A 14,961-nucleotide genomic window follows, 5' to 3' on the forward strand; every position below is an offset into this window, starting at 1 on the left:
GTAAGGGTTTGTGAGGATTTTTGTGCGTTTGAGAGCAGCTACTGTACTGATCCTTCTTTATCTTCACTTCCTTCTTTCTGTCTTCTGCCGGCAGCAGGGCTTAAGAAGAACTGCGCTCCCCCATTTTCCAACTCATTACTGGGAATTTGATGAGTATAAACACACTCACTCTTTCAGTTCATGCTGTACATGCTGTGGTGGTAAATGCTGAATAAACTCTCGAGGTCACGACAGCTTTCAGTAAGTCAGATGCTATTTGGATACACTGCAGCTGTGTACTTGTCTGACTTGGTGAATAAATCCTAATGATTTTGGTGACCTCTGACCTTTTCTTAAGCATCATCCTCAGCAGGAGTGTCAATCTCCCACAAAATTATTCTCCGTGATTAATAACCCCATGACCCTGCTCCTTGCACAGCAGCTGATAAAAGTACCAAAACTGGGACAGGAACTCTTTTATGATTATTCTTTTGATGAAGTTTAGCTATTTTAAAACACAGATGCTGTTTATTTTAAAGATGGCACTCAGATATTCTTAAGATAAAGTAAACTAAACTTGCATGTTTTGAATCATCAAGGTTGACTTTTGTCATATATGAACATATTTTTGTTTAATTTTCTAACAGGAAGTACAGTCCTGGGAAAAGAAAGAAGACCCTATTTCACTTTGAGGTTTTATGCACTAGGACATAATAAAATAAATAAATAAATGCAACTTTAGATGAAAAACAAAGCATGCCAAATTACCCTGTAACTATATTTATTTAACAAAAATGAAGCCAAAATACAGAAACAGAGTGTGGAAAAATGGAACACACCTTTAGCAGCCAGGTGCTAAGGGTGCTTCTTATCAAATGCACCTGATTAATCAGCGAGTGTGAGCACCTCTATCAAAGCAGAAGTTCTGGCTGGGCTGGAACATTCAGGTGTGTGATAACACGATGCCAGGGAGGGAAGACGTCAGCAATGAAAAAGCACCCATCAATCTGGGAAAGGTTTAAAGGCCATTTCCAAAAAAAAAAAAAAAGTTCATGATTCTCCGGTGAGGAAGATTATTCATAAGTGGAAAACATTCAAGACAGCTGCCAATCTTCCAGGAGTGGACATCCCACCAGATTCCCCCCGAGATTAGACAGTGCAAAGCTCAGAGAAACTACAAAAACCCAGAGAGCTCCATCTCAGACTCAGTTAGCCTGTCAAATATGAGCATCTATCATGATGGTAGAATTAGAAAAAGTCTGAACAAGTGTGAGTTGTTTGGAAGGTTTCAGACAGTCTTCTCTGTCTAAAAAGAACATGACAGCACAGTTTAAATTTGCAAATCTGCATCTGAACAAACCACAAGACGTCTGGAACAACGACCTTTGGACAGATGAGACCAAAGTGGAGATCTTTGATCATAATGAACAGCAGCATGTTTGGAAAAAAATCAAACACAGCACAATCACCTCAGACCAACTTAGACCAAACTGGGTCAGGCAAGCACAGCAGCAAATCTCCAACAAGTCCCGACCTCAACCCGACTGAATGAATGCCCACAAACCTGAATGAACTGAAGCGACGCTGTAAGATGCAACAGACGGTTTCATACATTTGCATCTTGTTCAGTGTGAAAACCCTCATATAGGTGTAAACTGATAATTAACACAAATTATTATAGAAGTAAGCTGCTGAGGCAATCAGAGCACACTAGTGACATCACTGCTGGGGGTCAGTGCAGGGTGACTAACCTTACCGGGTTGTGTAGTTACATCAACCATACATCTGGAATTACTTAAAGAAAAACAACATGTTTGAGTTGAAAAGCAGCTGCGGAACATAAGCAAGGCTGCTCAGACATTTTTTATGTAAGATCCTGCTAAAATATCTCACTGAGAACTCATTTTCTCAAAGAGTAACTAAAAATTGTGACACTGAAGGAGGTCACAGTGTAATGCTGGAATCACATCAGCGCAGTCGTAGCACAACATCTGAAAATTCCCCACTACTGTTGTTGTTGATTTAAAGGTCTGCTGCTGATGTTAGTACTTATCTTTATGTATTTGCACCCACTGATCAGGAGCTTCGACGCATTTCTCCGAAGTGCTGCATGAACGCAGCCAATCGGTGCATCAGTGAAAGACGGCAGGCCTCATGGGGTTTTCACAGTTGGCACGTCGCTTGGAAAAAAATCCACTGTAATTTAAAAAATACTGTTGTGTTATGGAACATTGCAATGTGGTGCTCAAGTACTTATTTTCACTTTGGATGTAATTTAGTATCACATGCATGGATACCTTTTTATCATCACAGCTGTGGAAGACACCCCGCTTTGGGAGGACTCTGGTTCCAGTTAACCCAGGATCTGACGCTGTGGAGGGAATCTTACCAGCGTGGTTTGGGTCCACGTGTCCCCTCAGAGCGCGGGCTCCCTTCAGATCAACACAAACTTGTTCTATTATGAGACAGCTCTGTCCTGATGGCAGTGATGTCTGCATGGCACTAAATGGTTTCATGAGCTTGAATATGATGTGAATCACATGCTGTGTGCTTCACAGTCACGCAAATGGAATAATACGGCAGAAAGCAGAACAATAAAAGATCAAATGAGGTGATATCTTTCTGGGAAAATTCTGTTCATCACAGTATCATCACAACCAAATTCCCCCGGCATCTGTATGGAAAAGCTGGACCTGGAGATTTCTTTTTTTTAGGCCCAGTGTCTCTGAGGTCAATACTGAGAATGCAGCGCGATTTAGCCACCTTATTAAAGTGCGACCCTTCGTGCTCAACCCACACAGACAAACTTCACTTCTGATCATGGCCACCAGTGGGGGAGTTTAGATTGCTGCTGCAGAGCCTTTACAGCAGCCTCAGTATCTGCATCTCTGCTGAGGCTCCTGGAGTAAAACTCCAACAGTGAATTCATTTAGCTCCTCACATCGTGGTGAGAGCTCCAGGCTGGCCACTGTAGCTTATGATCAGGAGCAGAATTTCCCTGAAGACGTTTTGTGGCAGGAACTCTGAACACACGCTCAGTTGCATATTTGCACTGTAAAACTAGGAGGAAGATTATCTCAACACGCCAGAGCTACGCTAACATTTCTGAAAAAAAATGGCTCAGATCAGCAGAGCTGTTGACTCACGAAGGTAGAAGTTAAGACTGTTTATTAAAGTGTCTCTAAAACCTGTCTCCTCCTTCGTGATCAGACTCATAGGAGCCAAGAGGTAAGACAGGTCTGATGAAAACAAGCAGAGAAAGATGATGTAAAGTTACAGTGTGAGAGACTCAATGAAAACTCAATTAGATGGATCACAAATAATAAAATAAAATAATGTTTCTCCATTTTCTTCCACTTATCTGCTGGATAATAATACTGGAGCCTCTCCTAGCTGTCATAGGGCAAGAGGCGGGGTACACTCTGTAGAGGTTGCCAGCCTGAGAGACAGACAAGCATTCACACTCACATTCACACCTATGGGCAATTCAGCAAAAAAAATAATATGATGTAAAAATAAAAAGCTACGTATAAACATTATTTAATAGCGATTAAATGAATAAATAAAAAGGGAAAATGAAAGAAGGTGCAAAAAAAATAAAAAAAGAATTTAAATAAACTGTTTTGGACCTCCACAGTTACAGGAGCAAGAAGAATGGAGGGCAGCTGAGAGACGGCGGGTGGCTGTGGATTCCCAGCAGGAGAGCAGGAGGACAGGATGCTGTCCAATCAGGAGAGGAACAACATTTAATTATTAACCTTCACTGAGGTCTTCTGCCTGGTCACATCTCCTCAAAAGCCCATTGAAGATTGCTAATAAAAATGCCTTCCAATTATCAAAATGCAAAAACTGTACTACACTCTGCATTTGTTCGGGCTCGTAAAGGAGCCTTTTCCTACTTTGAAAATGTCATAAACTCAAACAACCACTTGTATTTGTGTTAATGATGCAACATCCTCCCACGGATATATTACAGCCATTTTGTGCTGTGAGGCAACAAACATCTTACTTATTGCCCTTCAAGAAAAAAAAACTGCACCAGAGACGTTTTTTTTGAGCAGCGATGGATGAAAAAGTGAGGAAGGAAGGAGGCGAGCCAAGGAGCTTCTTTAATCATCATCACGGCCGACTGACAGTCCCGGACGGTCTGCACAGACTCGGCCAGACAGCCAAACCAGAAAGCCCATCTGCTCCTCGTATCCCTCAACAATGAGCCTCTAATCTGAATAAATGGGCCTCATGCTCAGCTCGCACTTATAATGGCCTTCCACATCACACGGAGCGAGGAGGAAGAGATGAAGATGAAGAGGGGAAAAATGGGGACGAAGAGGGGTTAGAAGATTTAGTGAGCGCTCACGTGTTCAAAGCGGGTGTCAAAACTTATCTTCAAACTTTGATGGGGTTGTAGTTTGTTTTGTTGACTCTCAAAAAAATTCGGAACCAGACTCTGTTTTGTTCATTTCCCTTTCTTTGAGACTCACCTGGTCCATACAAACATCCGCAAGTCCTGCTTTTAAAGACTAGTTAAAGGCATCGTAAATATCCTGCTGTGCATGTTCACGAGTGAAAGATTTTACACAGACATTTCCATAAAATCCATGGAAAGACAGACTTTTACATAAGCAATGACTGGCTGAGAGAGTACGAACTGACAGAAATTAGGGAGGATTAGTGTCAACAGGAAAACAAGAGGATCAATACAGTTGTGTGATTAAGTCCAGAGAAGAGGTTTGTCTTTTTTCCGTGTGTGGTGTAGCAAACCAAATCTGCCCTCTGAAAGGACAATTAAGTTTGAATGGAAAACCAATAAAAGCTGGATGGTGGTGAGGAATCTGTGCACTGTGAGGAAGCGCTGCAGACAGAAAACAATGTATAAGTGACTAAAACATTGTGGTCTGGCAAAGCTCACTGGACATTTGGGTTGACCAAGTGCCAAGTGTCAATTCAGTGTGAACATCAATTTTCTCCTAAATCTTCTGCCAAAATCCGTTTATTCTAAATAAAAAGAGCCGATTATGAGACATCATATTACCGAATTTTTTGGTTGCCAATTTGAAGGTTTTGAAGTCACATCACAGACCAAAAAAAAAAAAAAAAGTCCCCACAGTCCACTTATTGATGTGGCTTCCAGCCGCTGGCCTGTTCGGATTCAGAGCCAGAGCTCTGCTGGGCGCCCTTGACTCCTCACAGCTTTGTGAGCAGCATCTTGTTGCTGCTTCCAGGTGAACAGCCATAAAACAGAAAAATATAAATGAATCTTTGAGCTTTTAAAATAAACTGAGAGGCGGGGGGCTGGGGGGGGGGGTGATCAGAGGCTGCAAAGTTTGAACAAATATCAGTTGGCAGTTGACAAAAAAGTCATCATTAAACTCATCATCATTAAAATCAGCCCAGTGATCATAAATCTGTTATTTTAGCTGTGGAAATAAACACGCTGCGACCAAATAAGGTTAAAAACATGAAGCCGTGTGCCGAGCCAAACTGAAACTTGTCTGCGTTGAAAGCAGCAAATGAACGAACATCCTGCTGCTGTAGAGATGATTAACATGCACAGAATGAAATCCTGCTTCAGAGTCGAAACGCGTTCGCTCCACACACGCACACACACACACACACACACACACACACACACACACACACACCCCGATGCCGCTTCAACTAATTGGTAAGCGGAGTGGTGAGATCACGCAGCGCAGCGTGTCTCTGACCCACCAAACATTCATTTTCCAAAAGACAATCCTCGACAGGCTACTGACAACTACCTTTGAAGTGAGGACTTCACTTCCATTTAGCAACTAAATAAACACAAAAACAGGCCCATTAAAAGGCCAAAAGCTGCTATGTTATGGATATAATTAAAGATTAATTTGGAGATTGTAAAGGATGGGTTTATGACACTCGATCTCTGGATGGGAAAACAGCACATTTTAGCACAGCGCCCATAAACCCGCATGCTGTCAGTCAAATATGACACCTTACAGGATTGGTTTGAAGTCTGAGAGGGCTCAGATGCAGCCTGACCATCAGAATGGATGTTAGCACATTTTACAATTTAATATTTATTAGGGATATTCATGATATTAGCACCATCAATATCACTAACACAAGAGTACTGTGTTGCATTGCAAAATGTGGAAGCAGACAGTGGGTGTTGTTTGTTTCACTGTCCTAAGGCTGAAGGTGGTAGTGTTACTATGTCCTCTTTCTGCTGCTGTATTTTTCATGGTTTAGTGCAATTCCAGAGGTCCTCAACCAGTACTGCAGGGGTCAGCTAAATAATTTGCTCTAAATCATAAATTTAGGAACACATATGTAAGCCACCAAAACAATCATTTTGCAGTCATTGCTAGTTTGGCCCCCTTTTGTGATGGTGACTCATTTCATCCATCTGTCATGAAATGACCGTTTGCTGCTGTGTATTTGAGTCAGGCCACATAGTCATGTGATACAAGGCCCAAGCCGGCTAAGCAAGAGTTTGGGTTATTAGAGGATCCTCGGAAAACGTTCTTCCCTGTAACGGTCCCAAAAAGTCTGAGAACAACTGAGTTAATCTACAATGAAGGAACTGAGAAGCGCTAGAAGAAGAAGAAATTTCCGCTGCCCTTTCTTTTCCGACCTTCTTAAATCCAACAGTACAGACTGTTTAATGCACAGAGAGTTATGGAACATTAAAGATCCCATTCTGCTCATTTCCAGATCCACATTCTTGTTCTTAGATGCTACTGCAGTAGCTTTGCATGATTTTCAGTTTAAAAACATCCTGATTCATCTCCTTGGTGCACCCCCCTCAGTTCATTCGGGGGGGGGTAGAGCTCCTGTGCTCTCAGCTAGTGCTAACTGCCTGAGAAGAACATATTTCTCTGATATACAGATCCAGCACTTCTGTCTTTATTTTATATCCTGTTGCTTACAGGAAACACAGCTTCCTACAGTGCTGGTGGAAGGAAACATGCCAGACCATTCTATAACTTCATTAAGGCCGGGGTGGACGCAGCAGGAATTTAAAAGCCTGGATAAATAAACTCAGCCTGCATGGATAGATGCCAGTACAGAGAGAGGGGAATGCTTTTGCAATTTTGGTGAACCACACCTTTACAGTTCCTGCTCATGTCACGGAAATCAATGGATTCCACAAGAAATCAAAGGTTCAATATCATAAAACCTTCACGGCACATTGAAAATGCTGTCAATACATTCAACTGTAGTCAAACAGTCAAATCTGAAAAGCTTCTCAAACCTTTTAAAGCACACCTTAGAGGGATCGTTCGTCTCCCGGTTGGTTCAGCTGGGAGTGAAAATCCATCAGTTTCCAAGTTATTAACAGGAGAGAACATTACGCAGTTAACTGACAGCTTTATTGAATTTGGGAGTCGGATTGATTTAAGTTTCAAAATGTCTCTCAGTGACCTCTCTAAAGTCCACTTTTGGTAAAAATCAATGCAGACACATCTGAATTATGTTTTGTTGTTAAATCACGTTCATACTTTTACTTCTCTCCTATAATAGCCCGTCTCCTCAAAGTCTAATGGCTTTCCCAGCTTTTATTCCCCTTGTAGCTCCACCTTATTATATTTTGTCACACATAATGTCATCAGCTGCCGCGATCCTTGAGAGCTTGGTCCATTTATTCACCTCCCGCAGCCATAACCAAGCTCTGCTCGGCACTGACAGCGCTGTTTTCTGAGGGCGTCCCCGATGACCCGAGCCGGATCAGAGGTTCACTCGAAGCTCTCATCACTCGACCTGACACTTGTTCATATCAGAGCTGCAGGGCAGCTTCACACAGCATCCGTTAAATCTGTCCAAAGACTGGGGCTTTTACACCCACCCCGACTGTGTTCACTTCACTATTTACAGTAAAAGAAAATGTAAAAAATAATCCACAAACACTGACATGCAGGTGTTTTTTTTATACTTATAGCTCTGTTTCATTATCGTAGGTGCTTCCTTCCTGCTGCTGTCAGACTCAACAACCAGCACTGACCTACAGCAGACTAGTTACTATTTTACTCATTCGCCAAGTGCAATAATGGTCATGGGCAATCAACAACATATGCTATAATTGTGCAGTACTAATTCACTTTTACTAATGTATATCAATGTGTAGAAATGTTTATATATGTTTATAAGCTTTTATATATTATTTATTTTGTTTTTGTACTGAGTCTTCTACTGTCCCTTTGCTGTTTGCAACACTGTAAATTTCCCACAATGTGGGACAAATCTTATCTTATCTTATCTTATCTTATCTTATCTTATCTTATCTATTTCTTTACTTCTTCTCTTCATTGGCTCCCTGTTAAATCCATAATATAATTTAAATCCTTCTCCTCACATACAAGGTCTTGAATAATCAGGCCCCATCTTATCTTAAAGACCTCATAGTACCATATCACCCCAGTAGAGCACTTCGCTCTCAGACTGCTGGCTCACTTGTGGTTCCTAGGATACTTAAGAGTAGAATGGGAGGCAGAGCCTTCAGCTCTCAGGCCCGTCTTCTGTGGAACCAGCTCCCAGCTTGGATTCGGGAGACAGACACCCTCATAGGGGGTCATTTTGACTGACTCACTGTACTTATTTTATTTACCTTATCATACAAAGTGCTTTGAGGCAACTCTGTGACTTCGTGCTGTATAAATAAAATTGAACTCAATTGAATTGAATTTATTTCTGTTTTTGCCATTGTGTGGAAAACTAGAGAAACAGACCCATGCTATTAATTTTAGGTACTTCAAGCCCCAATGAAAAGAAAATGTTTCAGTTAACAGAAGAAATAGATTTATTGTTATTTGCCTTTTCAAATTCTTTCCACTATTCAGGCAACGACAGCAATATGATCACTAGAAATGGCAACAACAACCAGAGCAGTGCAACATTACAACGAGAGCAAACAAACAGCAAACACATAATAATGAAAACATCAAGGGTGCAGCATCTTCACAAAGGGGTCCAGCTATTATGTGCTCTGTGTTTGCTTTCTAGTGCATTGCTTTGCTGTGCTATGGATGATATAAAAAGAAAGAGTCGCTGACAGCTAAGGTTTTGATGGTTTCCATCAGATTGTTTGATGTAAGATGAATCTCAGTCACGTGAAAATGATCAACAACCAGGACAAGCGCACTCACAAACCCACAAAACCACAACTGTTTCCATACTGTACCGTGACCCACGAGCATGATGGGAAATATTCTCAAAAGAAAACTACAACCCAGTTCCACAGATGTTGGGGTGCTGTTTAAAGTGTAAATAAAAACAGTGTGCAAAGATTTGCAAATGCCATAAACCCATATTTTATTCACAATAGATCATAGAAAACATATCAAATGTTTAAACTGAGAAAATCTATAATTTTTAGAAAAAATATGAGCTCATTTTGAATTTGATGGCAGCAACACATCTCAAAAAGCTGTGCAGCATCCCCTCTTCCTTTGACAACAGTCCGTAAACATCTGGGAACTGAGGAGAGCAGCTGCTGGAATTTTGGGAGAAGAATGGTGTCCTGTTATTGCCTGATAGAGGATTCTAGCTGCTCAGCAGTCCTGGGTCTTCTTTGGGAGATTTTTTGGTTTCATGATGCTCCAAATGTTCTCAGCTGATCTGGACTGCAGGCAGGCCAGATCAGCACCCGGACTCTTCTACTATGAAGCCGTGCTGCTGGAATAGCTGCAGTATGTGGTTTAGTATCATCCTGCTGGAATATGAAAACCTTCCTTGGAAAAGACGTCATCTGGATGGGAGCACATGTACCTTTCAGCACTGATGGAGCCTTTCCAGATTTGCCAACTGCCAATTCCATAGGCATCAATGCACCCCCACACCATCAGAGATGCTGGTTTTGAACTGAGTGTTGATAACAAGCTGAATGGTCCCTCTCCTCTTTAGTCTGGAGGACGCAGCGTCCATGTTTTCCAAGAAAAATTTAACATTTTGAATTTTCTGACCTCAGAACAATTTCCCACTTCGCCTCAGTCCATTTTAAATGAGCTTTGGCCCAGAAGGTTCACACATGGCTTCTTCTTTGCGTGATGGAGCTGTAACCTGTTTGTGTAGATGGCACAGTGAGCTGTGCTCTCACACAGTGATTGGTGTTCCTGAGCCCATTCGGTGATTTCCATGACAGGATCATGTCAGTTTTTAACACCGTGCTGGCTGTTTTGAGATGTTTTGCTGCCATCAAATTCAATCATATATATTTTATTTTTCAAGTCTTTGTTTTTTTTATTTACATTTTATGCAGCATCCCAACTTTTTTTAGAATTGGAGCTGTAGTTGTAGTGCAGGGTCAATATAACAGTTAAAGTGTTATGAACAAAGCAGGTTGAAATCAAGCAGTACAGTACAGAGAGTCCTTCGCTGGACAGATGTGCTGAGTTGTTACTGCATGCATGACCTCACCCAGGCTAGTAATCCTGCTTCTGTCCTGTTTCTGGTGACATGGGTAGCCCAAGTTTTAATTGATTAGCACTCCTTCAGCCTGAGCAGAAGAACCAACCAGCTCTGGTAATTCATGAAAAACTGATGTCTGCTCAGGACACTTTGGCACCACCTTTTAACCCAGTGGGAAGCCCACAGGATCATTGTTAAACATAGAGGGTCGCCTGTTTGACCACTGCCAGTAACAGGTTGATAGAGCAATGAAAATAAGAAAACATTATATATCTACACTGGCACGCGTGCTATTACTACTATTGCATTGTAAGCAGTCAATCAATATACCATTAAAGCCTTTTGTTCCCGTGGAAGCATTATCCTTGTTCTAATCCACACAAATGGGACACTTTATTAGGTACATCTTGCTAGTACCACGTTGGGTTTTTGCTTTCAGATCTGCTTTAATTCTTCAGAGCAAAGATTCAACAAGGTGCCGGAAACCCAAAGATTCATGATAGCATCCCAGAGCGGCTGCAAATGTTTCAGCTGCACATCTGTTTAAGGTTGGATGTGCTGTTCAGCGATACTCTCCTGCACACCCTGGATGTAATAAGTGGTTATTGAAGTTACCGTTGCCTTCCCATCAGCTTGTCTGGTCATTCTGCTCTAAACTCTGACATCAATGCAAAGCATTTCCACCCACAGATCTGCCACTCACTGGATATTTTCTCTTTTTTGGATCATTCTCTGTAAACCCCAGAGATGGTTGTGCTTGAAAATTCCCGCAGCTCAGCAGCTCATCTAGCACCAACAACCATGGCGCGCTCCAATTTTCTTGAATCACCTTTCTTTCCCAATCTGATGCTCAGTTTGAACTTCAGCAGACTCTCTTGACCATGCCTACATGCTTCACTGCATTGACTTGCTGCCATGTGATTGGATGATTATATTTACATTAAGGTACACCTGTTCAAGTGCTGATAACAAAGTGGCCAGTGAGTGCATGACATATGACATACACAGAACATATGCCTACCAAGCCAAGCATTGATGAGGTTACGTACATTTCTGTTAACACACGTACAGAAGGGCTACTGCTTAGGGTACAAATTGTTTTTTTAAATATATTTAAGTAAGCATGTTTTCAGTTATGTTGGTAAAAAGAAAGTTATCCTCTGCAGTTGCATATTCGTCTTTTGGTCTCATTCTTCACTGAGCCGCTGGTTGGTTAATAAAGGATTCAGATCCTGGCCTGGAGTTACTGATGCACTTACTCTAAATCACTCTGGATAAGAGTATCTGAGAGGCTAAATGCCTGCATCTGTCTATATCCTTATATTGTAATTGCCACCATCCTCTATTGATTACACTCAAAAATCCATTGAGCCTAATGTGATTTCATTAAGATACAGTCCAAGAGAGCCATTCCAAACAAATCCAGCCGGCAGGAGAGTCGATCTCAAAAAGTTTTTGCTGCAACATTGGACATAGAAACCTTTTCTAGGGCAGACACATTGAAAATCATTTGAGCAATCAGGAGTTATTCCTAATGGTTTATCAATTGTATGTCGACATGTATCCCATGTGAATTTATAACAGCAGGTAAATGTTCAAGAAGCCAGAGAGGGCAGAGCTAAAAGCAAGTGTGAAAAACATTGCACTGCTTTGAATTTAAATCTATGTTTGTGCAGATGAACAAGATTATTTGTTCTCTTGAAATAAAATGATTCCACTGCCTATAAAGAAATCATACCCACAAAAGCTGCAGTTTGATGTTCCATCAGTGTTTGCATTATGAAGCCCAAAATAGATAACATGGAGTAGCTATCACTGCCAGAGGGAGCAAAACCAGCATGTTCTGCAGCCTGAGTATCAAACAGCTTCATCTGGCTGAAAGAGCAGGTTACTCATCAAGGAGCTGTGGCACCATGCTAAGATACTTGGTCTAGGATGGGGCATTAAAGGATCCTCACCACTGAAACCCAAAGGAGAAACAGGCATCCAGCAGAGTTCAAATACCAACAGCCTCATTTTAACAGCAGCAAAAAAAAAAAGGAGGATTGTGAAATAAATTCAGATATCTAGAAATAGAGCTACCAACGGATTCTGAGAATATAATGCAGTGTGTTTGGGAAGAGTAAAATTCCACCGATCCGTTAGCATTAAGGAAGAGAATCAGCATATAAAGCTGCAAAAAGAAAGATCTAAATTCTGCAGAATCAAATCCCCTCACTGTGGCCATTTGCACTTTTGCAAAAGAATTGAAAATGTAAATTTTCACACTGAAAAGCTCAGCGTAAAGCAGCTCATTAAACAGCTCTACATCTGCTCAGAGACGACTTCTGTTTTTGCAGAAAGCTGCACTAAAATGTTGTAGGAAAACCTTCTAATGTCAAGGGTGGTCATTTGGTAGCAAGCCAATTCAAGCTACCATTGAATTGGAAAGTGTTTTTAAGAGCAAGCAGCATCACCACATTTATTTCCCAAAACTGGAGCCCACAATGTAGTTCCATCCAGGACAGGCGCTTAAAAAAAGACTGCTGATCACTTACCGTACTCGATGTCATAGAACACGATGAACTTCTGCCAGCGCAGCTCCTCCACCAGGGTCAACATGACGTCATTGAGGCGCACGGGCGGCCGGGCGGCCAGCGTGTAGCGCTGCCCCCCGGGGCTTGGGTTGAACTGGCAGGCAGTGCGAGGAGATCCCTCACTGTTTCTCTGGATGTATAGGTGTGGGATGTGCATGGCGTCCGTCAGCGACTGCAGGGCGCTCGCTGACGCGCAGCCAGTGGAGGTCACCAACGCCAAGATGCCCTGGTTCATCAGCTCACAGGCTACACGGAGAAGAAAAGGGAAAGGTTTGAAGAAACAAGTGAGCTGCTTCATTTGGTAATGAACATAATTGCACAAATTTATTTGGGGGAAAACAAACAGCAATTAATGTGACTGAAAAAAAAACATTTGGAAAACTGGAGCAACCACAGAGGCTGCAAAGAGTCACATGGAAGCCCAGCTCTAATTTTAAATAATGCCTCGACCTCTCATTGCTTTCTGCAGTGGAAATTAGGCTGCACCATCATAAATCTACAGGACTGTCTGACAGGTAGCACTAATGTTTACCCCTGCCCTGACCTACTTTGATCTCCCAAACCTGCACTCTGCTTTTGAATCCAGGAGAGGCAATATGGATGATTAAACAGGCCGCCCATCAACTCTGTTAAGGCTAAGCTAAAGGTTAAAATGTGGCTGGCCTCACTGGCTTGACTGGCAGATTTATCTGAATCATGTGAGCACAGGCTGCTCAGCTGTCCAGCCGTCATCCCTGTCTGAGGGGAATAACAACAAACTGCCAATAAGCCAGGCTGAATATTGTGCACACAATAATATCCCTGCATATAAAAATAAAATGAATAAGACATTGAGAAAACAAGGGAAAGGAAAGTTGTCATAAACCATCCTGTGAAGGCATGAGCCAATCAGATGGGCATTCAGGGTTTCAGAACCAACTGGCTCGCCTCTTCCTCCCAAACTCCAAGTATGAGCAGAAATATCACAGATCTGTGTAAACAAAACAGCCTCAGCATCAACAAATAAGGAGCCGCACCACAACTCCAGGACCCACACAGCCATTAGCATACTGAGAACTAGATATCTACACACAGATGCTGGATCCAAAACTTAATTTGGCATCCTGGATGAAAAGTTTTAGATTTTGCAACAAAACTGTTTAAAAATCTGTTGAATGTTTTGTGACTTATAAAGATGCATATAGACCTCTGCCTCCACAGACACACACACACATTGAGTTTACATATGTTCACTCGCTGAATAATGTACCCTAACATCATTACTGCAAAAAAATCCAAAAGCATCAATGGCTCAATATCACCAAAAAGTGCCTTTGGGACATCGTAATTCGTCAAAAAAAAAATTTCAATTTCCCAACTAATTTCATATCCATTGTATCAAGTTGACCTTAGGCTGTTGTAAATGAATGTTGGTCAAGCTCCAACACTTTTTATGAATTTACTGCAAGCAGATAAAGAATGAGCACATTGTAAAATATGTTCACCCTGTCATGGACTAAGTGAAATGAAAATAAATACATTTTCATACCAACGTGATTATATAATGCACATTTTCAGACAGACAGTTTGTCCCTTGCTCAATAATAATATTTATTTGGTAAAATAAGGCTTTTGAAAATAGTGAAATAACTGCAAATTGCTCGTGTCTTCAAAAAATCTGTGATAGTTGTGTTTTCCTTTTTAAATAAAATCTCTAAAAACTGCGATCTGATCAGTTTTTCAACCAATATTATTTGGCAGTGATTAGCTTATTAAGAAAAAGTGAAAAGCTTTTACTAACTTGTGACGATAACGTGATTATTTTCAAAAAACTGAAAAATTACAGGGTGGACAAAAATGTGTTAACTGCTGACATGAGTAGATTTATTAAGAGCTTTCTCAACAAAGGTGAGCATTACAAAACATAATTATGAACATTCATGAGCTTTTTGTATCACAATTAAGATCTATAATAGGGTCTAAGGTGGCAAAAGGAAGTGCATGACAAATTGCTTCTCTGGGAGTCACTTCCTAAGTTCTT

The 14,961-nt window shown here is 41.3% G+C and overlaps 1 protein-coding gene across 1 annotated transcript in view; it reads right to left on the minus strand.

Annotated features, from left to right (window-relative positions):
• Window positions 1–14,961, minus strand: part of grid1b (glutamate receptor, ionotropic, delta 1b) — a 687,574-nt gene that overhangs the window by 295,140 nt on the left and 377,473 nt on the right. The window contains exon 3 of the mRNA XM_030755811.1: window positions 12,903–13,187. Within this exon, the coding sequence (XP_030611671.1) occupies window positions 12,903–13,187 (285 nt within the window). The remainder of the gene's footprint in view (window positions 1–12,902; window positions 13,188–14,961) is intronic.

The sequence above is a fragment of the Archocentrus centrarchus genome, chromosome 19 (genome assembly GCF_007364275.1).
Source record: "Archocentrus centrarchus isolate MPI-CPG fArcCen1 chromosome 19, fArcCen1, whole genome shotgun sequence".
In the NCBI taxonomy this organism is placed as follows: domain Eukaryota; kingdom Metazoa; phylum Chordata; class Actinopteri; order Cichliformes; family Cichlidae; genus Archocentrus; species Archocentrus centrarchus.